The sequence below is a fragment of the Propithecus coquereli genome, unplaced genomic scaffold (assembly GCF_000956105.1).
Source record: "Propithecus coquereli isolate 6110/MARCELLA unplaced genomic scaffold, Pcoq_1.0 Scaffold34, whole genome shotgun sequence".
Classification (NCBI taxonomy): Eukaryota; Metazoa; Chordata; class Mammalia; order Primates; family Indriidae; genus Propithecus; species Propithecus coquereli.
The window spans coordinates 10,566,779-10,593,357 of NW_012149063.1; the positions used below are offsets into that span (position 1 = coordinate 10,566,779).

The 26,579-nt window shown below is 36.8% G+C and overlaps 1 protein-coding gene across 1 annotated transcript in view; it reads right to left on the reverse strand.

The window, feature by feature from the left end:
- The window catches only part of PDE11A (phosphodiesterase 11A), a 369,842-nt gene that overhangs the window by 296,959 nt on the left and 46,304 nt on the right, over window positions 1-26,579 (reverse strand). The window contains exon 2 of the mRNA XM_012650811.1: window positions 23,861-24,019. Within this exon, the coding sequence (XP_012506265.1) occupies window positions 23,861-24,019 (159 nt within the window). The remainder of the gene's footprint in view (window positions 1-23,860; window positions 24,020-26,579) is intronic.

A 26,579-nucleotide genomic window follows, 5' to 3' on the forward strand; every position in this document is an offset into this window, starting at 1 on the left:
CTATTCTTGAACTTTAAAATTTTAAGAATTGGTGCAGTGCAAAGTCAAAAATAGTTATCCAAGTGGGATCCCAAGAGTTTTATAAATTGCTACTTGAAGAGGCAGAACAATACCCAAGCATTTGTATTAGATTCTTTAAAGTTTACACACTATGGTGGAGAAGCGTGGAGTTATCCTAAAAAACATGAGCCAAAGTGATCTTTGACAAAACGTTTTGATCTAGAATAAGTTTTCTCAAACAGCAGGTTGTCAAGCTATTTCAAGTAACAAGGAAAATATAACAAGGAAAAAAGAGGACCTCACTTTCATAGTCCTTTTTTATCCAAAAATATGGGAATATTAACCCCACCCTTTGGCAGAAACGAAAAGAATAAATATTAATAGTGATAGCACTGAATGATCGTGTCTCTGGGGACACACAGGTTAAACACACCTATGATGACCTTCCACATTGAGACGTGCGGGGAAGTGGGAATTCCAGCTCCTGCCATCAGGCTACTCCAGACTTGAATCCTCCCTTGCTCAGCTTTGTCTCTCTCCTGCCACAGCGTCAGCCTTGAGGAGCCGTGGATCGGGGCAGAGCAGAGGAACATAGAAGATGCCTGGCAGCAGGCTCATAGCCTTTTCACAGCCCCTCTGAGCTCGCTGTGCCCTCTACAGGCCATGTTTCATGAATGTTCTATGTTCTCTTTCTTAGATACAGGCTGGATAGTGATTAAGAAGCTGGTTCTACGCATTCTACTAAGTGAAGTATTCCAAGGATGGAAAGACAAGCACCACATGTACTCACCATCAAATTGGTATTAACTGATCAACACATAAGTGCACATATAAGAATAACATCTATTGGATGTCGGGCAGGGGGGAGGGGGGAGGAGGGGACAGGTATACGCATACACAAAGAGTGCAATGCGCACCACCCAAAGGATGGACATACTTGAAACTCGGACTTGGGGGAGGAGGGTGGAGCAAGGGCAATATACGTAACCTAAACATCTGTACCCCCATAATATGCTGAAATAAAAAAGAAAAAAAAAAGAAGCTAGTTGTAGTCCTAGCTCCAACACTTACTACTCATGCATCTTACTCTCTGGGTCTTGGTTTCTTCTTCTTAAAAATGGGGATAATATTCTTACCACTGATTTTAAACAAAAAAACCCCAAAAAACAAAAAAATGGGGATAATAATGGTATCTGTCTCACGTGAGGATTAAGAGAGTGCATGTAGAGTGCTGATGATGGTGTTCACCACATATAATAAATGCTACCATCGCTGCCACAGCTGCAACTAATAATGAGGAAAGACTGGAGGCCGGACAGAATATGGAGACTTGAGAAATATCTCAGCCGTGGTCCCTGTCTGAGCAATGTCTAGGTGGACTGCTAGGATGCACTTGTCAGAAGTCCATTTGCATGAGACACTGAGGAGTCTCCTGGGAAATAATTCCTCTTAAGGGAAGAGAGATGTACAGCCATACAGGCTTTAGCCCTGAGACATTGTCTCAAGTGTCAGAGGGAAAAGAGTGCTTAATAGTATATCCTGTTTGTTAACATTCAGGATGGGGCTGCCCTGGCCTCTGTATGCTTATGGTTGATTCCTAAAAATAAAACAGCATATGAGCTGGTTACATTTAGGTAATGAAAGTTCTTCACTCCCAGGACAATGGTGGTGTCCAGTCATGATGGAGGGTCCTGCAGGAGACAGCCATACTGTAGCCATCGAAGGGATGGTGCCTTCATGAGGCTCAGACCAATAGCTTCCCAGAATTGTCTGAGGGAAATACAAGGACTTGTTTTTTTCAGCATATGTCAAACATCTCTCTAGGGATTCCCAGAAATAAGCAGAAAGGCCTGAAGGGGTCAAAGATGCCACAATATCAAGGGTGGCTGAGAATTAGAAAAATATGATTTGTTACTACAGAAAGAGCTCACTTAATAAGCTCGCTTACACAGTTCAAGCACAAATTGATGACCTCTGTAAAACATGCTGACGTATCGATAGCATGCTCAAAGGTTGTAGCTAGGAAACCAATACTCCTGCACACTTCTGCCTCCAAGAGCTGAGTGTGTTTGCTTACCAAGTGTCAACTGTATTTATTCCCAAACCTGTTTATGTCAGTTGTACTTGGTATTGTAAGTTGAGATATTAGTTTTATTATATAAGCCATTATCATGAAAAAAGAAAGATAATTTTTTCTATGAAAATCAAATTGAGATCCAGAGTTTGATAAAAATGTGTCATCAAAAAGAAAAGCTCTAAAGTTAAATGCATTAAGATGATTGTAAAAAAAAAATAGGGAGACAAAAATCATAAAAGCCTAGAAGGATTCTAGATTTCTTCAGATTTCTTCACAAGAAGACCTTTAATTCTAGCTCCATTTTAAAATTATCAACCATAAATAATGTATTATGGGTGTCATTTATATAAGGAAAACAAAGTGGTTCTCTACTTAGTGGATCCACAATCAAAGAAAAGACTTGCTGGACAAGAAAATATTGTTCAATAAATATATATTAATATTTTAAGTTAAAATAAAGTTTTTAAGATGTGTATGTATTATTTTGAAATGATTCCAATTTAATGAATTTTGGGGTTAACTAACCAATTACCAGTCCTGATCATACCAGATAAGAAGGTTTTTTCTACCTTATTGTGAATCTATTTTCGACCTAACCTGATATAGCGACATCTTTCAGGTTTTACAGAGTACACAACAAGCTTAAAATAACATTTCTTTTACTCAAAGAACTGTAGTTGACTTGGAAATTAAAGTGTTATCTTTGAAGACTAAATACAATTCTTAGTGCCTAGTTTTCTTCAGCAAACTTCCCTGCAGCTACATCCTTCCAGGTGTTTTTGCAAACAGAGGCAAATATACCCATTGATGCCTACTTTCATAGTAAAGTTTCAGGGATTCCATGAAGACCATCTGCCTCCCAAGTATGTCACCCACCAACTTGCAGAGGTTTACAGTGCTATATTGATACTATTTTCTTTACTGCTTTCTGACACAGCTTTTCCTACCAACAGAATTGGGAGCCAAAGGACCCTCTAACCATTATAGAGAAGAAGAGGGAAAGGGGAAAAGAACAAATGGCTTCAATTACAAACTCTAAGAATGTCAGTTTTATACTCCAAGTTTCCTAATCTTCCCTAATGTTAGACAAAATCAAGTATTTTTCCAACCATTCAACTATCATGGAACAACCATTAACTGACACCTTACAGAATCACTATTCTGAGGAATATTCTTGGTGAAATGTTTAATATTTTTGCTGTGATCACATCCTTAGAATTTTATTAATCTTTGGGCTTGCTGGTATTAAGGAAAGGTGGTTAGAATGATGGTGATGGGAACAATTAAATTTTTTTAGTATATTTTTATTTCAGAGTATTACGGCGGTACAAACGTTTAGGTTACATATATTGCCTGATGTTTAATTTTTGAACCACATTTTCCTTATTTCTAAGTGGGGATGATGATACGTACCACACTGGGTAATTATGTGTAATAAAGAAGATGATCTAAACGAAGGTGTCTCACACAGTGAACCACAAATGTTAGCTTCACATCCCTGCAGGAGTTTTTTTTTTTTTTCTCATCAGAAATTAACATGCTTTATTAAATTGCTAGATGAGTAGAAAATAGTCTGCTGTCTCTAGAATTATTTTGTTTAGAAAAAAATATTCTATGACTATTACATTAAAAAGACAGGGTCTACTATCTTCTTATAGAACTTTGAAGACTGAAAAAATTTTATCTGTTGTTTCAATTTTTATCATTTATTACGTTTTTACTTTTTTGCTTAACCAGGCAATATTCTTTTACTGGCTTTTCAATGGCTCTAGAACATTCCCTTAGAGAAGACTTTGTTAAGTTAATGCTTTCTCCTTCATTGTCATAGTCTATCACTAAAAGCTGACTAGCTCTGTAAAATTAAAATCAGCAAGAGGAGAGACTACAAACACAATTTCTAGTGAATTAAGTGTGAGAAGTCACCGGGTACCACCTCTGCCACACACCAAATCTGGTGCAGCAGTGTTTCCTCATCTCTTCTAAGTTTTGTGAGAATCTTCACTTTAAAGCTCTAAGTGGTGAAAGCAACCCAGGTCTGGATCAACAAACGCAACATTTACTTCTAGCCCTCCATGAGCCCAGGAGTTTGATAATGTTACCCATAACTAAACTTAGTCTTTGAAAGTCAGCACTTGATGCATCCATGGTTCAACCTGACCCTGTAGCCAGCACAAATAAGAAACTCTTAGATCCACTCTGTGTGACTTCTTAAAGAGTTCATTCCTGCTCTGTCATAGAGGAGCACATGCTATCAACCACCTTGGAACTTCAGTGGTTTTTCCAGATCTAATATTCTAAGATATCATAAATAAAATTCATCAATTCTATTATTGCTTTGTAGATTGTGTAGAATTAAAGCAAATCCTTCTCTAACTTAACATTTCCAAACCAAAAAGCTGGGCTTCATAGGCATGCAACCTACAAGTGTCCTATTCTTAATGAAAAGCTCTACTGTTATAGGCTTGAAATCCTTAATAATTTTTGAATTAGGGGCCCGGCATTTTCATTTTGCACTGGGCCCTACAAATTATGTAGCCAGTCCTACCAAAGGTCTGAATTGTCTATGTCTTTTCTCATGTGAATCTCTTCACTGTCTGTGACACAGGATCAAGACAGTAATTAATGCTGGAAGTCAAAACGACAAGGCAAGCCAAGAGCCACCAAGAGCAGCTGTGGAAAACATGTTCCTACAAGTGGTATAGGCAGCAAGAGATGTCCATTGAAATTAAGGCCTCTGAAACCTTGAGATCTCCTGTAGTGCCATTATTTTTCTGCGTTCAAAGCTAACCAGTTTCTAGATACATCAAGATTTCTGTTACCTGTACATAAAAATGTATCTTTTCTGCTTGCAAATTTTCAGTATGATATCTCAGAGAGGACAGCAAAATAAGATTGCCCAATAACTGCATTCAAAGCCCCACATACACATGCTCAACGCTTTGGCGAGATGAGTCTGATTCAGTTTTGCGTAGCATCCTATTAAGTGGATCTCAATGCCTATCATACAGTCTAAAGCAATTGATAGCCTTCATGCCTCTATTGCGTCAGAAAGTACATAAGAATGACAATATGAATAATCTACTCTTCTTCAAGAAAGATAAGCAATTCACTAGAGATGTGGAATGCTGTTTCATAAAGCAATATTAATTCTTGATGTGGTTGTAAGGAAAAGCTATTAGTCATAACACAGAATGAATGAAGTTCAGAAGAATACTCTGTCCAGAGCTAAATCTTCCTGTCATACTCAGAGGCAAGCTACAAATAAAAAAGGAAATGAAAGCTAATTTCTTCTGTAAAACAGAAGATATTCTGTAAATTCCTTTATGCACAAACTAGGGAGTTATGCCTTTCACAGGGTGGGGAAATGAATCCATGAACTGATCTTCTGTGGCCAAAATCTTAATAGTTATACTTCTGCATTTGCAAGGTTATTCATCATAGTTAATGAATTTCCCTATTTTGAGAGAGAATAGCTTTCCTGGTTGGCAGGTTGCAAACTATTTTGTCTCCCTGAATAGTGCTACTTATCTTGTGCATTCTCATTGAGTCACTGCTCCTCATCTGGAAGTCCTTCAACCTAAAAGTTAGGAGCATTTATCAAAATGCCAGGAGTCCCACTGGAATCCTCCAGCCCCACCTGGTGCCAAAAAGACAGGGTGGATCAATGACACATTCTGGTCACGACTGAATGTAGTCAGAGATTACCATCACATCACATTGAAAAAAAACAAAAAACAAAAAACTCTTCGAGAATTCCCAGCTCGTCACCTCATCTGGTCATAAACTTTATTAATATTCCAATATTTCCCACCAGTTGCCTCAAATCCTTTAAGAAACAAGATGGAAAGCAAGGGAGAGAAGGGGGGGGAGAAAGAATTAAGTATGTGACATTTTAATCCAACCTAAAACACATACCACCAAAATTTCAGCTACTTAAAAAAAGTTACTATGCAAAATCAACATTCTTTTTCTTTTGGTGAGCACAATCCCAGCACTAACAGGGATAGGTGGGGATGGGGTGGACTTAAGCATTAACCTAGTACAAACTAAATATGATCAATAGTCAGATACTCTTCCAAGAAGGAAACATGAATTGTTTCAATCAGATAACTGCTTAATCGATGAGAATTCACTTGTACCTTGACTTTTCTGCATCTCAAACTTTGTAATTCCTCCTTTAATGTCACGATAGTGGCATTCATTTACTTTTGCTTTCTAATAATGTGGCTGATCAATAACTGAATTTATTATTTTTACTTTTAAAATTTTTACAGTAATTTTTCAGAATTACAAATGTCAAAGAATAGTTTGAAACAGTATTTAAAATATAATATCTCCTAATTTTGAAAATGAAGATATATATACTGTTTTTATAAACTAATAGCAGAAAGTCTCATTGGACATCTTGCCTGGTCAGGATAGGGCTCTTCTACATTTTTATGATGGTAGGAGTTTTTAAATGCTGCAAAGAATCTATATAAATGAAGAGCATTATTTTCTTCCAGTAAGTTTTCTGAGATTCCTTTTTAATTGGGTATGTATTGGGGGGAAGTAGGGAAGGACATTTGGGCCATTATATGATCTCTTATTCTCCACTCCAGTCTGCATAAGAGACCCTAATTAAATTTCTAACTGTTCTCTAAATAACACATTTACATAATACTTATAGTAAAATTCATTTATAATAATGCTTTGGGGGTGTTAGGTAGTTAGCAAGGGATTCCAGGTCTCCTAGAGATGAAAGTTTGTGCCTTGTGTTGGTGCAATTGCCCCACCTGGGAAGAAAGACAAGGGTGGGCCCCAGGACCCTATCTTGGTCCTGCCCCACCTTAATCCTGCCCTGAGCTACTGCCATAGCTGGGGGAAGAGCGAATACACTATGAATCTGCCCATCAAAACTTAGTGCACCAGCTGCAAAAGAATGCAGAGACTCTCTAACCCATGGGCTAAGCAGCATTAGGTATGACAGAGTCCAGAAAGCGATCCAGAGCCCACATGCCTAGTAAGACTCAGCTCATGCAACTCCCAACTATCCAAACAAAGTGGTTCCATGGTGACCTCTGAACCATGAGGGAGGCCCCAATCCAGGCACTATAAAACAAGATGCAGACCATAACCAACCCCTTTTGCCTTCCTTTTGTTCTCCCTTTGCTGAGACAACGGTTCTGGTCATCATCTGTGGCATATGTATCACTCTCCGTAAACCTGTATCTTGCTCTTGCTCTATAATCCCATCTTTCTCTCCTCAATAAATCTCATTTTTGTGTTTGCCTTACTTTGGTGCATCTGGTCATTTTTCAGCCATGAGTGTGCTAATAACTGACATTTCAGACTGAACGCTGAAGGGGAAATACTTTATAACTCCTTAGAGGCTTCCCAATTTTAAAAGAATAAATATTTAACTGTCTTTTTTCTAATTCTAAAATAATACATCTAACATAACCTTAATAAAGATAGTAAAATAGTACCAAAAAATCCATAGATCAATCTCATTATCCACATAAGTGTTAACAGAACCTGGCAATATAGCAAAATGAATACACTACTCCCAAATAAGATTCATCTTAGAAATAAAAGTAATACAAACCCAAAGTTTAAAAATTTCAAAATAGTATATAATTAATAAAGTGAAAAGTAGAAATTGACCAGAATTGGGATGGCAGTTAAGGGTGGAACAAGATTCCAGGGTGTCTTCTGTCTTTAACCCTGTCAAAATGCTTGCATCAAAAACATGTGAATCCAAATGGTCTGTGTAGACAGATAAAAAACAGAAGTTACTAAAATATTAATACTTCTAACATTTCATGATATTTGTCTCTTCAATAAACATCTGCCTCCCATTTACTCTTAACCCATTTCCACTGACATTTGTATGCCTGATGGTTCTTAAGAATACATTCCTTACAAAGTTTTATTCCAGTGGTTCTCTTTATTCTTAAATACATTGTGTTAACGATTTGGCTAGAGGTCAATGATCATCAGTAGACAGTTAGTAGCTGTAGCACTCTTCCTAGGTACTTGAGCCAAGGATGCTTCTGATTTACATTACAATGTTTGAAGATTCCTCAGTGTGCCATAATAGAACCTTGATCTCTCCAAATACTAGCACTGAGAGGGTCAGAACTATGAGTGCCTACAACTTCACCCCTTAGCATTTTGACTTGATTCCAATATGATTGAGATTGTCAAATAACATGAGAACATGTACTTTACTTTAGTGTTGGCTGGAGAACAGAATTCTTTTTTTTTTGTTTGTTTGTTTTTCTTACTTATAACTTTTGTGGCTAAAATATATAGCTGATTCTCCACCAATCACTTTTATCGTGGAAGCAGAAACATCACACGCTCCAATATATGTGAGAAGACAGGCAAGGAAGCACTTGGGAGACTTACATTACACCACTAACTTACTGTTTCTGGGGACACTTCTCAACCAGGATTTTCCTACCCATAAAATGGAGCCATGTGGTTTGCTCACCAAAGAATCACAGTGCTGAATGGGACCACCACTGTCATCTGGCTCCCTCCACAAAGGCAGCGAAACACCAGCATGGTATAGAGGAAGGCCTGGGGACAATGCAGTTTATAGACTCTCAGCTCCGGTTTCCTAATTGTGCAACCTGGAGCAAATCATTTAAAATCTCTGAATTGCTTTTATTTATTTCCTTTTTTAAATTTTTTATCTCTAAAATGAGAGTTTGAATAAAATAATTTTAAAGTTTCTTTGCTTTTTATGATTTTCTTACATTCAGAGCACATGGTTCTTATAAATAAGACTCTTACATAAGCTTTATCTCTTTAACAAACTCAATGTGCATCATACCTGAAGAACTGTGACTTCGTTGTTATAATCTTCCAATAAAACTACATTTCCTACGGATTGTTCAGCCGTGCATTCTAGCATATTGAATTACATCATTTCTACAATTAACCCAATGAACTCTCCTCTTTCCAAGTAGTGGGAATAGTCAATTCACTGTTTGGAAAACAAGATGATGAGCCAGGAAAAAGAAGAGGAAAGAACGATGACCTCCCAGTTCCACTATTAACTTCCTGCTAGGCAAGACAGACCACAGTTACCTCATCTATAGAGAAAAATTTACCAATTGTCTTCCCTGCATCATAAGAATATTGAGAGAATCATATAAGTTAATATATGTGTGAAGAATAAAGTCTGCAGAAATGCAAATTTTGATGCTACTATAATGAGTGATGCTTCCAACAGCTTCTAAAAGAGTTCATGTGACAAGCCATATACCTGGCATATGTTCTACCATCTTCCAGTTGACTGTCTGTCTAAACATAGCCCCAGACCCATAGGTCTGTGCACCGGATGAGCTCCCTGCCTTTAGTGTCCATAATGAGTGTGGTACAAACATTTCACATCATTGAACCATGAAGGGCACAGAGTATTTTTCCAAAGTTTTTTTCTAGGAATAATTGTGAAGGATCATCTTCCAGGTGAATAGCTGTGACCTTGTATTTCCAGCACAAATATAACTGTATTTTATATACTGATGCTAGTGAAGATGTAATTTCAAGGAGAATGACTTACTACTCTGTGTATGGTTGGGGGAACAATAGCCCCTGCTTGACCCAGTGATCTGTGTATAATCTGCCCCTGGGCAACAATTTGAAGACAAAAAAGTAGAAACAATTTGGCTTCCCATTTTCTTTTACCTGGGAAATCCATGCCGCAGACCAGAAGTTTGCCATAATTTGTATAGTTTTGTTGTTTTTAACTGGATGGCTCTTTACAGTGTAAAACAATGGAAACAGCCATGGCAATAAGCCACAGCATCAGGATCAAATCTTAAAACGATGGACTATTCTAGATCTAGAGCCAATGTATTTTCAATCTCATAGAGACAATAATTCCTGTCACCCTCTTTCAGAGGTTTAAAGAATAGGAACAGTAAAACTGCCATCATGTCCTATGACTATCCCAATCATGATGGCATCATGTCAAACTACTAACCTGAGATTTTAAAGTAAATTTAGAGTCACACTGAAAAGGGGCAGTGGACACTTACAGGTTCATCCAAGGTCTGTGGTACTTACCCTGTCTTCATGACAGAGGAGAATAATTGAAGGCTTATTTTGATGCCTGATTCTGGGTTTGGAAATAGAAAGTAGAACAACATACCCAGAATAAATCTGTGTTACACTAAGCCACAAGTACCACTGAGATGTAATGACAAACGAAACTGGTATCAGTATTAAAAGGTTTGCAAAATCAATCAGAAACATATTTTTAAGAGAAAAGGAAAGAAAACAGATATGGATAGGCTTCTGGAAATGAAGTTTACCACATAATCAAGCACTGAAGATGGAGTGCTTGATGCTATGACACTACTCAGTGCTATTAAACACTGGGGGGCACCTTTCAGGAATAGGTATTGATTTCCCGCAGTCACTTATTATACACCATAGACAGCAATTCTTCCAAAACACCAAACATGCTTTTCACATGGATAAAGCACACTCCAGTCTTCTGATGGTGTCAATTAATTCTTGTGAGGAATCATTTTAAATTCTCTCCAGTGAGAGAGCTGTTATTGTGTTTTAGTTTTATTCAAACCCCCTTTCAAAAACTGTGTCTAATAGACCTTGAAAGCATCTCTGGGTAGCTCTAACTTACATAACCTCATTTTTCAAAACTGTTCATTACTTTCTCCCCGCTCTTAACACACTCTTACTCCAGCTCGGGCCCTCCCTTGGGGGATCTTGCTTCCTGCGTTGGTAATATAGTAGTGCCTACCTTTGAGACTTTTTCTCAATTCTAAATGAAGAGTGCAGAATATGAAAGGGGTGGGGAAATACTCCGTTGTTGAGTGGCAATGGAATCAGAATCTGCCAGTGGAAATAGCCGACAATCATATCTGGCCGGGATATTATCCGGGGCACATGTGGGAGTAATAAAAGAAAATAATGGCAAATTACAAAAAGAAATGGTTTCATTTCTACCTCCAATACAGGAAAAAAGAAAAGGAAAAAATAAATATCCAAGTGTATTTTTAAATTTTATACATTCTTAAAAATAGAAATTACAAATTATGTCATAAAGTTATCTTATATTTGAAATTATCCAACAAGAAATATAATGTAGCTTCATTTACACAGCATATTCCATAATTTTGCTAAACAAGAAAAAACCCTCTAAGTAGGCTGCAGGGTAATTTATGCCAGAACGCCTCACTTTACCGCCTAGTACAAATGAACACTATTTGCAAATTCTGACTTCAGACACAATGTTTTAAAGCAAAAAAAACACCAAAGTTAGACTGATCCTCACCTCCTTTTTATCCTAAGGAAGGAAAAATATACATAAACAACCATAAATTTAAAAACATTTTGTCAATAAAAACAAAAAATGGAATAATATAAAAACATCAAATTATCTGCCTCATAGTTGGTATATGTACAAAGCCATCATTGTTTATTAATGATTCCTAACTCTTTTATCTGTTAGTTATTTTAAATTTTTCTTACAGGCATAAAACTCAAGCTTGGTTGATTTTTTTATTTGTATAAATCTAAGGGGTACATGTGCAGTTTTGTTACATGAATATATTACGTAGTTGTGAAGTCTGGGCTTTTAGTGTAACTGTCACCCAAATAGTATACATTGTACCCATTAAGTAATTTCTCATCCTTCACCCCACCCACCCTGCCACCCTTCCGTGTCTCCAGTGTCTATTATACCACATTCTATGTTCTTATGGACACTTAAAGGTGAGAACATGTGGTATTTGACTTTCTGGTTTTGAGTTACTTCATTTAAGATAATGACCTCCAGTTCCATCCATGTTGCTGCAAAAGGCATGATTTCATCCTTTTTTATAGGTTATAGATATTTATGGAAGGCTGAAACGGTACTAGGAAATGTCATTTACAAATAATGTTTTACTTAGTCACATATTACTCCCCCCAAAATGTATTAAACATGTAGAAATCTCAAACTTTATTTAACTACCTATATATGTGCATCAGATACAGCATGATCTAAGTGTTCATGAGTCCCTGAAGTGAAAACGAACAAGAGGAAATAATGAACATCCACCAGTGTCCCCATGTGCCATGTCAGTACAGACAGGTGCAGACGATTTCTGGTTCTGCCAGTACAAGCTGAGTGATCCGAACACATTCTTAAAATCTTTCACATTCAGTTTTCCAATCCATAAAGTGAGAATGATAATAATTTCCATAAGGTTGTTGTGGAGATTAAATGAGATAATGTTTGCAAAACACCTATCACAGAGTATACACTTAATAAATGTTTCCATTATTTTCTCATTTTCTCATTTAAGAAGAAAAACAAATATGAGAGATACTGCATGCTGTTTTGATGTCTATAATTTGCTATAAACTCTTTAGCAAAGATAGTGTGAAATTAAGACTGTGTGTGGAGGTGGGTAGGTTTAATATGCCATCAAGGAGCAGACGGTTGCCCTACCAAGATTTATACTCCAGGGGTAATCAGAAAGCTGCACTCCAAATGTGGTTACTACAGGTGCTCCAGAGATCTTTATCTGCCTTCAATAGCATGTGGCTTTGCTAATGTTAGAAATGGATTTCATTGGTGAAATTAATGGCTTGTTAATGAGCACGATGGATATTAGATATTGACTCTAATTATTGTAATTGGTGGTATTCAAGATATAAGTATTAGTTATACTATTCTAGAGATACCCTCCACACCCTTGCATTACTAAAGTATGAAAAAGTAGCAAGTTCCAAACTTGCATCCTTAGAGATGGACCCGTGGGCTGTCTAATCCTTCCACTGGGTCAAAGGATGCCCACCACCAGAACAACCAGATCCTGCTTCTGAAATATTGCAAGTGGTATTTAGATTACCTCAAACAAAGAGAGCTTGGACTTCATGAAGCTTTCTGAACACAGTATATGAACTATTTGACCCAACTTGCCAATAAATTTTTGTTTAAGTGAAAGTCTTTAGATGTGGCAGGATTTGGTCTGAGATCTGCCTTTATTAAAATCAAATAAGAAGGTTAAGCTGGGCGCAGTGGCTCACTCCTGTAATCCTAGCACTCTGGGAGGCCGAGGCGGGAGGATTGTTTGAGCTCAGGAGTTCGAGACCAGCCTGAGCAAGAGCGCGACCCCATCTCTACTAAAAATAGAAAGAAATTAGCTGGACAACTAAAAATATATAGAAAAAATTAGCCGAGCATGGTGGCACATGCCTGTAGTCCCAGCTACTCGGGAGGCTGAGGCAGAAGGATCGCTTGAGCCCAGGAGTTTGAGGTTGCTGTGAGCTAGGATGACGCCACGGCACTCTAGCCCGGGCAACACAGTGAGACTCTGTCTCAAAAAAAAAAAAAAAAAAAGAGAAAGAAAGTAGCCAACTATCATCTAATTCAAATTATTGGCAGCTATTATCATGTACCTAGGAGGTAGTGTGAATAACCTTGAAGTTGTGTGACCAAATTGGCTTAGATCAATCTGCATCAGGCTAGTCTTTTTTTCTAGTTGAAAAATTACATCAATTATAAAAAATTATATTGAAAATTACACCAATGGTTGATTAATTCCTTGTGGAATTCATCCAGACACAGAAAAAATCAAATGGGTGGAAATTAAGTAAAATTAAAAATAGAGGGAGTACAATTTTTTAAAATTACAATATTGATGCTGATAAAAGTTCCATGAGTTGATAATGTTCCTATTGGCATTGTAAATTCATACAATTTTCTGGAGAGAAAACAGGTGAAATTTATCAAGAGCCTTAAAAACAAATGTTACACCAATAAGCTCATGGAAAGATGATCAATATCATCAGCCATCAGGGTAAGACAAATCAAAACCACTATGAGACACCACTTTGTACCCACTACAATGGCTATCATAAGAAAGACAGACAATAACAAGTATTGACAAAGGACATGGAGAAATTGGAACCCTCATGCATTGCTGGTGGGGATTTAAAATAGTGCAGCTGTTTTGCAGAACAGTCTGGCAATTCCTCAAAAGGTTCAACATTAGAGTTACTATGTGACTCAGCAATCCCACTCCTAGGTATATATCCAAGAGAAATGAGAGCATACATTGACACAAAGAGGTGTACGTGAATGTTCATAGCAGCATTATTCACAGTAGTCAAGAAGCGGAAACGACAAATGCCCATCGACTGATGAATGGATAAACAAAATGTGGTCTGTTTATACAATGGAATATTATTCATAGAGTGGAATATTATTGAGCCATAAAAAGAAACTAAGGTCTACAACACGGATGAATATTGAAAACAATTATGTTAAGTGAAAGAAGCCAGTTACCAAGGATCACATATTGTATGAATCTATTCATATGAATTTTCCAAAATGGGCAAATGCATAGAGACAGAAAGTAGACTGGTGGTTGTCTAGGACTAGGAGAGCTGGGGGAAATGGGAATGACTGCTAATAAGGTGTGTTTGGGGTGATGAAAATGTTCTAAAATTGAGTGTGGTGACAGTTACAGAGCTCTGCAAATACACTTAAACCCATTGAATTATCAATGGGTGAATTGTATGGCATGTGAATTATATCCCAATAAAACGGTTAAAAAAATTAATGTTTAAATCTCTTGACCCAGTAATCCTAAGCATTAGTTTAAACCACACGAAATTGCAGATTTTGGATCATTTTTCACCTACAAAACAGCAATTTAACAGTTCAACCTAATAGCTAGCTATCCTAAGATGTGATCCAAAATTTATTTATAAAGATGTTCATTAATTATAATCTTATAATAACATGATTTTGGAAATAACCTAAATGCTAAGAAACAAAATGACTAAATAAACTATTATATAATTACGTGGTAGAAAATAATACAAACATATAAATTGTATCTTTGAAGAATTGTTTAAAACATGATAAAATACATGATGAAAATTTTGGAAACATATTTTTACAGATAAAAATAAATATACCAAGGATATACCAAGGATTTTAATAGCATTATCTCTGAAAGTTAGTATTATGGGTGATATTAATTTTTCCTTTTTTATACTTTTCAAATTTTCTATAATAAACTCATATTACCTTTATAATTAGGAAGTAATCTTATCATCAAAAGAAAGGGGAAAAAATCCAAGAAAAACAGATATAGTCAATTCAAAGTTAGCCACATACAGTCTACTTTTTGACAAAAAAAGAATTTAAGTTTTCAAAATTCCAATTCATTCAGCATTCTAAGATGAAAAGAAACAATCTTGCTATTTTATTCAGATAATGACACTAAACTAGTTATTCAAAGAAGACCGTTATGTCTTAATTTCAAATCTCCAGTCAATAAGAATCCACCACACTGTTCTCATTCTTTAATAACAATTCTTCCTGCCAACAAGTTTATTTATTTCTAATCTACAATTGCAAATCATCCTCACTTGTGTAAGCCCTACATAAATCAGAGATAGAGTTTATAATAAACAGTTCTTTGCCATTTTGCACTTTTAGAAGTGGCTTGACTAAAAGACTATTTTGAATCCTGCCAGCTATTAAGAGCCATGGATGCATCAGTCCCTTAATATCAGAATACACTGAACTCTCCTCACCCTGTGGTCATTTCCTCCCTGATATGCAGAGTCCTGTCTGTTAAGCACTAAAATGTATATCTACAGCTTGGCCATATCAGGTTAGGACCATCCGATCTCAAATTCCCCAATCCAGGCAATGATAAATTGATATTGTGATTACAACTACAACACAAAGATACTTGGGATGAACATAATAATAAGACAACACTTTCTTGTGCCTCAAGTTTAGTGCATAAAGCAGCCTAGAGGGACACACACCTTATATGAACACCTGGAGTAAAGGGGAAAAAAGAAAGAGATTCCGTGGAAGAGTCAGACACAACTTATCATAGTTATTAATATTTGGGTGCAAGTTCTGGATCAAATCTTGCTTTCTAGTAAAGGATCCTATTTTACTGTAAGCCCTTTTGGTATTATCTAGACCTAATTAAGCACACCCATATAAATAAAAGCTATAGAAAAAAACTGAATTACATAAGTTATAAAAAATTATGTTATCTAATCACTACTTGAAACTATTTTCTATACTTACATGCTTTGTTTATTGTCTGTCTTTGCCACTAGAATGTAAGCTCTGAGAGGGCAGAAATTTTTGTCCAATTCATCAGTTTAACCTCAGCACTTGAAACCATGCCTCAAATATAGCAGTGTCTACTAGGTGGAAATTCAATAGTTAGTGAATGAATGGTTCTTTCACACAATGAAACACTGTATAGCCACTAAAAATGATGTACAGATCAATGATACTCAAAATTCTCCACATTCAGCACTGTAACGGTTACAGCTCTGTAACTTATTGAGGTCATTTATTTCACGTTCCTGATAACTGCAAACTACCTTGCTAGATCCTGCACAGTACATGGAAAGAGATGGAAAGAAGGATATCGCACCTGAGAACTTATCGTTTCCTTGGTAACTCTTAGAAACATAAAAAAAGAAGCTGTGGAGGCAGGAAATTACAAATGCCAGTATATGAGCCATCAGGATTTTTGCAAGGAGCCTGTAATGTATATGCATACCAAGCATTATCTGCATCTGGAATAAAAAATACATTATGTAGGTATTGGTCTTCATTTTGTTCAATTATTGTGTTATTAATTTTTTAAATTCCTGAATATTCAATCATTATGTATTTTCTCAATGAATAGTCATTTGGGGACATCTGAAAAAAAGGTTGAACTATAAAATATTAGGAAATACTATTAAGGACAAACAATAATCAGTTTTGGAATAATTCCTACTTAGGTCTGAGATGACAGAATTTGACTTAAGCCTTGAAAGAAGGGTGAAGAGAAGAGTTGCCTGCGATCAGATAAGGACACAAGCAAAGGTATGGAGGTGATAAGCCCAGGACAAAAGCATGGGCAGAGTAGACCAGTTTTTGCTGAGTGGTAAGCCCTATGCGGGACCCTGGCAAACAGACTTTCCTTCTTATCCCAAAGTTAGACTCTGCCCGAGGAAGAGGCAGAGAGTACAGCCAAGAGTCCACAGCAAGACTGCTCCAACAGAAAAAAAATGCTCTGAAGTCTAACCTGAGTTCTGACAGGTACTGTGTTGGTAACAGCTTTCTCAAAACTCCTCATTGTTTTTGAACCTCTCAGTCACATAGAGCCAATGAACACATAGAACATGAACAGATTGGTCTCTGAAGCTCTCGTAGTTTCACAGTGATTATACAGAATGTGGGTAATAGCTATAAAAAGGCAAATAGTGCAGTGACTAGATCATTTAAATATAGGCAAAATATTGTAATTAATGAGTTATGGGATTCAATCCAAATTTTTCCAGGACAGAAATCTTACTGATTAAATATAATTTGAAATCTTGAGCCATCTGCCAGGACTTTTAACATCTTTTTGCTAAACACTGATTTTTAATTATAATGTTATTCCAACAGGTTTGAAAATCTAATTTAGTTGAAATGTAGGCAGAAAAGAAAAAAAATGAAATGAGAACACAAAGGGCACTTTCTTACAATAGTTAATTCACTTCTCTTTTAGCATTTGAGTATCTTAAAGACAGTGGAGTATTAATAGAAAACACATAGACTTGTCTGGCAGAGTTGTAACACTACTATCCATATATATCACAAGATTTAAAAAATCATAATTTTGAAAAGTACCTTTTGTAGAAACTAGCTATTCATAAGATGACAGAAGAAACTTGTTCATCTTTGCTTCCATTAAGTTGATTATATTAAACTGACTAGTTGTTTAGGGGTTGGCTATTATGTGGAAGTGCAGCTTGCAGCCGTGTCTAAAGGCATTCAATTTTTAAAAAATTAATCCTATGCCAGTCAAATCCTATGCAAGTCACACAAGTGCAAGCTGCATGCAGTCTTCTGGGGCCACCAATTTGTGACCCCTATCAGCATCCCCCTTCCTCACTACAGTGAACTTTAATACCTTTTGCACTCTTGACATCTCATGAATCCTAAACATTAGCCACAGACAATCAGAAACAGTTTAGAAATCTAAGCCCAGGAGCTTATGAAATCCTCTCTGCTATCTGGCTTACAGTCCCAGGCCTGTTGCTGATAAGAAAACTCCAGCTTCTGCAGAGACTTGTTAGCATCATCTGTGCACCATCCTCAACACCAGTTGGCAGGGCAGCGTCACCAGTAACAAGCTCATGGAATACAGCCAGTCCCCCGGCAGCCAAGCTCGGCTGGCTGCATCCCAGCTCTACAGGGTGGTTGAACATGTCGGCACGAAGGAGAGCAGCAGGGTGGCCCAACTCCAAATTATGAGCTGAAGAGAGGTGATCAAGGCTAAAGAAGCCTACAGAGATTAGCCAAAGCAGAAGTTCAAGCCACACTGCTTATACGTTGGCTCGGCTGTTGGAAAGTAACTGCAATAGACATGCCATACTTTATGCAACACCAATTTACGAAATGGCACCTTTGGAGCCGAAGTATAGGCAACCTGGCAGGGTGGATGAGAGCCCGTGCTTATTTCCATTACCCAGGTTTCACGCTGATGTGCCCATACATCTTAATAGATCATAAATGTTTGTTCCTATCCAGGTCTCATGATTTTATTCTGCAAAGTAATACCTCCCTTTACTCACCCAGGAATAACAAAGTAATGAATTAATTTGTAAAGCAAAGAGTCTAGTTATACCACCCAAGTCAGCTAGCTTATATGTATCACTGAAAAACAGGAACATTTGTTTGAAACCCATGAAATGAACCAGAAAATTCTAATCATCTTTCCTGCATGGTCTGCCTTTGTGTGTAGTTCCAACATGAATTACCAAACTAGTAATTTGTCAGTATGGAACTTAAATTATTAATATGTGCATATGGAAGACTATATTTCACACAAAACCCTCACCACTACTGATAAAATTTTGCTAATTATCCAAGAACTTTAAAGAACATGATGATTTAAAGTCATAAAAGGGAAGTTTTCAGGCAGAAGCTGGATGATTTATCTGTCAGGTAAAGATTTCTACACTGGATGAGGGTAGGAGTGGTGGGGAATGGATTTGATGATCATTCTTGTCTCTTCTATTATATGATATATATATATTAAATGATATATTACAGCCATTACATGATATAGACAGCCATTACAATCATCACACGATATAGCACAGCCAGTGAATTATAGGTACAGAATTTTCAAGAAACATACTACGATCCTATGCACAGTTATGTTAGATACATAAATAGCCCAGAAATGAATATATCACATTTAATTTTTAATTTATTCAGACAAATAATTTACTGATTTTCATATTGTGAAATGTTTTGAAATTATACCAAACCTAATTTATAGTCCCCAGAAGTTGACATTTTAAGATATGAGGACATACAAATCATATTATGCTAATGTGCAATAAATTTACCACTACCCATATGAATGATGACATGGCAGTTATGTGCATAAAGCAAAATAACAAATAAGGCTCCGATTACTTTAATTTGGCTTTGAAATATATGGTGAGATTTCATGAGGTTCATTTGTTGATAATAAGTGCTACCCTAAGCACTTTATATCTATTCTCTATTTTACTCCTCATAACCACACTGTGATTATGATGGAGGTTCTGGGGCATAGAGAGATTCAGCAACTTGCTCAAGGTCACTCAACTAAAAAAGCAGCAAAGACTGAAACCTGCCTAGGAGGCTTTCTGACTCCACAGCCTCTTACCTAATGCACAGGACATGGCTTCCCTTGGCTTCCTTCTTTCCTTACTTGGAGGCAACACTGAAATTACTTCTGTTACTGGAGTTCACTTTTTTTATTTTTTATTTATTTATGTTTGTTGTTGTTGTTACTGGAGTTTATACTGTTGAATGTGGGAGGAAGTTGTCTGAAGTCTGCCTGGCCGAATGAGGAAAACTAATTTGAGCTTTAAATTGAATTGAACAAAGTTGGCAGAGCTCTGAGGAAATAGGTATATGTATGCTGCTACCATTGTAAGTGGGTTCAATATTTTCAAAACGTATCTGGTAATATGGAATGAGAGCTATAAAACTTTTCTTGCACTTTGATTTAGTAATTCCAGTCTTTGTAATACACCCCAAGGTAATAGCAAAAAAGAAAAAGGTAATTTGTTCAAGATTTTCATTCAGGGGATATTTGTATTAGTAAAAAACTGGGAAAAAACCAAATTCTCAGTAATATGACAATGACTAAGCAAACCAGGCTATTTAGGAAAAGAAAAAGAAAAAAACTTCACAATCCTCCCAAATGGCAAATGTAGAATACATTCACACATGGACATATATGTAAGAAATAATTGTATGTTAAGTAGGATACAAATTAGTACATAAGAGGATAATTTTATCCAACCAAGTAAAACAATATGTTCATTAGTAATAATGCAAGACAATTATGAGGTCATAAAGAAGCATATCCCCCTTTTCATTGGTGAAACTCAACACTGGAAGAGTACCTGGCCTATAGACTGTGTTTAATAAAAACCTTTTTTTAAATGAGGACTAACAGAGGCTATTTATTCAGATCTTGTTATAACAAAGAAGTCAGCCACCATCACTTGCATTTGGCAGACTCCAAGAGGAGTGGGCAAATTTTATGGTGAAAAAATGAGAAGACTTTAGATATGCTCTGATTGGAGGCTTTGGCATGGGGAAGCTGAATGCAGGCTAATTAGAAGCAGGGCATCTTAAGTAATTAGTTCAGGGAACATATTTGACTTTCTCTGGTTGGTCCTGAGTTGAAAGCATGCAGGGGTAGCAGGCAGGGTAGGGGCAAAAAAATATGGAAGTGGCAGTCATTGACCAAATCCTGACTATTCTGGGCTGGTTGCTGCAGAGACTGTGATTTGGCTTTCTGGGCTGGCTGCTGAAGAGAACATGGGTGTGGGTGAGAACTCTATTAATATGATCATGTATGGTCTGGTCATCATCAATTTGTAGACCCAATCACTTACTATGGTTACCAGTTTACTATAAAAGGTTATAACTCAGGAACAACTAGATAGAAGAGATGCATAGGGCAAGGTATGGAGGAAGGGTGTAGAGCTTCCATTCCCTCTCTGGATGTACTACCCTCCCAACACCACCACCTTGTATTCATTCAGCAACCCAGAAGCTCCACTTAATAAAAACCTATGGACTTAAATTATACAAAGATAATTTTTTTAACTGAGATCTGATTGTATCTCACATGTATTAATGTGCTGTCAGTAAAAGCTAATCTTTTATGAGGAATTACTATGGGCTAGGTGCTCCCCCATTTAATCTCCCTATAGCCCTATGACGTAAGTATTATTATTATCTCCTCTCTTCTAAAAGGAGGCAATTGAGGCACAGAGAAGCTAAGTGACTTGCCCAAGATTACACAGGCGATGGCAGAGATGGAATTTCAACCCAGGCAGACCCACCTTAAGGCCAGTGCAGCCATTATGCCTTGTTGTCTTCTCTCATTTGGAAGCAGTATCTAGATTTTGTTCTTTCCCATTAATCATTTCTAGATTTTGTGTCCTGTGTTTCTTCTTCACCACTCCTGATTGGTTTACATTGTATAGAATCCTTGCAGGACAGAGTAATAACCAGATCCAGAAGGTGTCAAGATAAAATACCCTCCACCCAGTATCATTTGCATGATCACAATCTACCTGCCCTAACTGGAAAGGCTTCTTCCAAGAAGTGAAACTAGAGTAGGAGTTTGAAGGCAGGTGAGGAAATTGTAGAGGCTGGAAGATGAAATTCTACTATGGGCACATGGGATGATTGCAGAAGAGAAAAATGTAACATTGGGAACAAGGAAATACTCAAGTGAGGTTGAATCTAAGAAATAAGTTGCTTGTGGATAAGTGACAAATCTAAAAGAACATTTTAAAACTCTTAAAGAAAACATTAAATATAAATATTTATGTTTTATACCTTCTCAGTTTGTTATATTTTGCAAAGTATTTTTTGTTTGTGATCTTATTTAATTCTCCTTCCATTTAATGATGGATAATTTAATTGACAAGCGAGGAAACTTTGAGTCAGAGATTAAGTGGTGCACCCAAAGCAGCTGCTTGTCTCAGGCACTCAGTCCCAGGCTCTCATTCTTCATAGAGCTAAACATTGATTCTGTTCAAGAAAGGAACAAAGCCTTGTGCAAACCTTCCCTTTAAATCATTCAGAACTCATGAAACCCTATCTCGTAAGTATAAATCGACTGACAAAAGTCCAGAAAACAAATCTAACATAAATGGAATCAAAGATGAGAACTAAATATATAAAGAGATCCCTTTAAATGAAGGCAGCAGAGCAAAGGCAGGACTACCATCTGTGTACAAACTAAACTGTTTGGGGGATGCCAAGGGTACATAGTGGTTACATTTGGAAAGACACAAAACCCAAATCCTTCTATCTGAATCCTTATAAAGAGGCACATTATCTCAAGACTCTGTCATCTAGTGACACAAAATGTACAAAGTGAAATTTTTGCTTTATCTGTACATTCCATGGAAATATTTTTATAGTGAATGAGGTAGCCTACATTTATATTCATTACTAAACATCCTCTGCTTCTCACCTGGTCTGATGGAGGCCTATTCTCACATCAGAGATTGGATCAAATACTACCTCTTCCAAGAAGCTTCTTCATACCAAGTGAGAATCACCCTCTCTTTCCTAGGCACTCATAGCATGTCTTGGAACAACATCTTAATGATTCCTGCCTCCTGCTTTGTGTAGCTCCTAGATGGCATAATACAAGCGGGATTTATCTTTGTGCTTCCTATGACCTCAACATGTGCTGTAAGAGTTTATTGAATTGGTAAGAAATCATCTGAGGTCCTGTCAGGCACTGTGAGTTTATAAACATTTACTGAGATTTGGGCTGTTCCAATTCCACTGTAGAAATGACCTCGGTCAAGGACTCTCTTCACTTGAAAACCTTCTTGTTTCCTTACAATCATATTTTATGTTGACCTTCTGTACCAGAACATTTGCATTAATTTAATGCATTAGTAATTAGTATTGGCAAATAGCAAACCCACATTCAGAAGGTTAAATTATGAAGTGTTTTTTTAATCAAATAGGAATATGAGAGTCATCAAACTTAAACAAACTAATTTGAGATTTGCTTTTACCACCAAGTTTATAAATCATTCAACCAGATTTTATCCAATATGAAGGTAAGGGCTTCAAAGCCAGAACTTCAGTCCTTTGTGTACTCTCTCTTTTAATATAAGCTGGTGAATAAACTACTGGTGAAAGAACTTAAATTTTCACAACAAAAAGTACATTACTTCTACCAAGGTCAACTGCTCTTCAGAGACAAAAGTAATGTTCTTTTTATTAGCAATTTGCAATAAGAATTAAATAACATTCATTTTATTGAGATTTTTATATAAGAACTGAGAAAACAATTCTTCATTGTAGTTATAAAAGCACAAGAGAAAGTGCTGAGTTTCTGAAACACAGTAATCATTCTATATTCCCTATCATCCCTTAGGCCATGTGTGGTGGCGGTGTGATCGTCAATTAAAAAGCTTACTTATAAGGGAGATAAAGACGAGGGAATAACAAGAATACTACTGAGGCTTGTAATGAAAAGCAAGCTAAGAAAAAGATGAAGTAATTATTTTAAATTACACTACATTCTATGAAATATCAAAAACTCCAATTACATTTTGTATAACATGAGAAAAAGCTCTTTGATCTGTGAATGGGCTAATCCAACAGCTATTCACATAATTCCTGTCTTCAGGGAGAATAGCAATCAATGATCAAGAAGGAAAGCACAACTCACAAAAGGCAGGAAATCTTACTTTTTCATCATCTTCAGTGAATGGAGCACCTTCAGGAATCTTATTTATCGCTTGGGCCACACCAATAATCTCACCATCACTGCTTCGGATAGGCATGCACAATAATGATTTTGTCTTGTACCCAGTTAGCTTGTCGATTTCATCATTGAATCTTCGATCCTAAAAATAAGCAAAAAGAGCATTAACAACATGTGAATTGTTGTCAGGGAGAAGGAGAGAGAAATGTATTTTTGTATACGATACTTTATCACTGGGAACTTTCCCCATGAATTGTTAATCACAATAACAAGTTTGAATTCATGTTTAATTCACTAAAGGAACATAAATGATAATAAATCACCACCACCATTGTTAGCCACGGTCAACAAAGAGAGAGACTTAAACCCAATGACAATATATCAAAATTGGGGAAAGGGCATGTGTGTTTAAGGAAAGCCCACTGTGAGCTATTTACTAAAATATGTTATTTCACAAAGACAACTGGATATGAAGTATCATATAAGAAAAATACATAAGAAATATGTATTAAACACTGTGGGAAAATATTCAGAAAAGAACTACTTTATTTCTGGTCAAAATGATCCCGTGAAAAAAGAACCTATGAGTTTATTGTGATATTTCAAAATACTCCCAAAAAGGGCAGGGGGAGGAGATAAAAGGCTTCTCTATAGAATTCCAGCTAAAAAACGTAGAAGGAATGATAAAATTATATAACATGTATTTTACAACTACCAATATAATTATGTTTACAAGGAAGAGTCATCAATGGATGCTAATACCACTGGGTGAAATGTTGTTGCTAAACAGAATATTCACATAGTCTCAAAGTGCTACCCCCACAGATTCCTTATTACAAAGGTAAAAGGTGTCTTTGTGATGAAGAGATCTGGTGGACACCATCTTAACCAAATAATCAAACTCAACATCACCATTCATAAGACAAAAAACATCATGTGTGATGCAATGGGAAGGACATAATATGACCAAGAACATGGACTGTTCTTGTCCAATGTGTAACATGAATCTAATCATTCAGGAAAAGAAGATTAAGAAACATACAGATTATTGGTCATTTTGTCAGAAGCTTAACCTGGACTCTTCATAAATGTCAATATCGTGAGAGACAAAAAAATTTTAAAGAAAAATAAAATCAAGCTATAGGAGTTGGACTGGTTTAAAGAAGACTTAAAGACATCATCTATATAATACTATCAATATTTAAAAATAATATTAAATATTATTTATGGATTCAAATATGTAGTAAAAGTATAAAAGCATGCATGGGAATAGTAAACACTAAATTTATGTCACCTGTGGACAAGAAGAGAGGAAATGGCTCAGGGAGAGGTATAGAGGAGGCTTCAACTCTAACAATAAAGTTTTACTTCTTTAAAAAAAAAAAAACAACTAAGGAGCGAGATGGCAGTTCTCTGGAGGCTGAGTGTCTGGCAGTGCCCAAAGAGGCTGATCTCTGCTGCTCTGAACCCTAATAGTCATACTTGCCCGTATCTCAGCATTTCTCCAGGCCTGGCCTACCCCAGGATGGTAGGCAGTGCCACACATTCACCTGTCACCCAGCCGCCATTCTGCTTCCAAGGCTGCCTCTCTCCATTGGATGGGTGAGAATATTGTCAGCATTTTGCTGCTGGGCCTACTCTATGATGGACGACTCCCTGATTGCAGCTCTCACTCTCTGTAGTCACTGGGGCTTTGGACAAGTTGTTACAGATTGTGTCCATGGACTCTCACCATCGAAGCAGCCAATGCAGGCCTATTTGGCACTCATGGCTTAACCTTTACTGGGCTTTGTTATTTCAACTACCATGGTGATGGCATCTGCAAAGCTGCTGCCATGCTATGGAAACTCTGAGCTTTTAGACTTAATACCTTAAGAACCAATCATACACCTCTCTACCTCTGCTCTGCCATGCTATTTGATTGACAATTAAGGAGGAAATAAGATATGTTCATTGTTGAGACAAACCTCCTCTAATCCCATAGTTATTTTCAGAACTTAATCTTTAAAGAAATGTTTGAGAGGAGCTGTATCCAAGAAATAGTGAGACCGAATTCCATTTTCTCATAAGTTAATGGGATCATCTCCCAGCTTCTCACAAGACTCACAGTATATCTAAACATTACATATGAACTCTTGCCTTTTAATGTACCAATCTCTTAAAGAGAATTCAGCTTTATTCTCTTGATACATGATCAAATGTCTTCTATATTTGCCCTGGTAATGATGAACAAAGAAAGACTGTTAACTTGGAAGTAATGATTTGGGGCTGGGCACAATGGCTCCCTATAATCCCAGGAGGGGAGGTGGGAGGCTGAGGTGGGGGGATTTTTTTTTTTTATTTCAGCATATTACGAGGGTACAAATGTTTAGATTACATATATTGCCTTTGCTCCACCCAAGTCAGAGCTTCAAGCATGTCCATCCCCCAGACAGTGTGCAACGCACCCATTAGGTGTGAATATACCCATTCCCATCTCCCCCCTCCCACCTGCCCGACACCCAATGATTGTTACTAGTACATGAGCACTTAAGTGTTGATCAGTTAATACCAATTTGATGGTGAGTACATGTGGTGCTTGTTTTTCCATTCTTGTGATACTTCACTTAGTAGAAAGGGCTCTAGCTCTATCCACGATAATATAAGAAGTGCTCGATCACCATTATTTTTTGTGGCTGAGTAGAACTCCATGGTATACATAT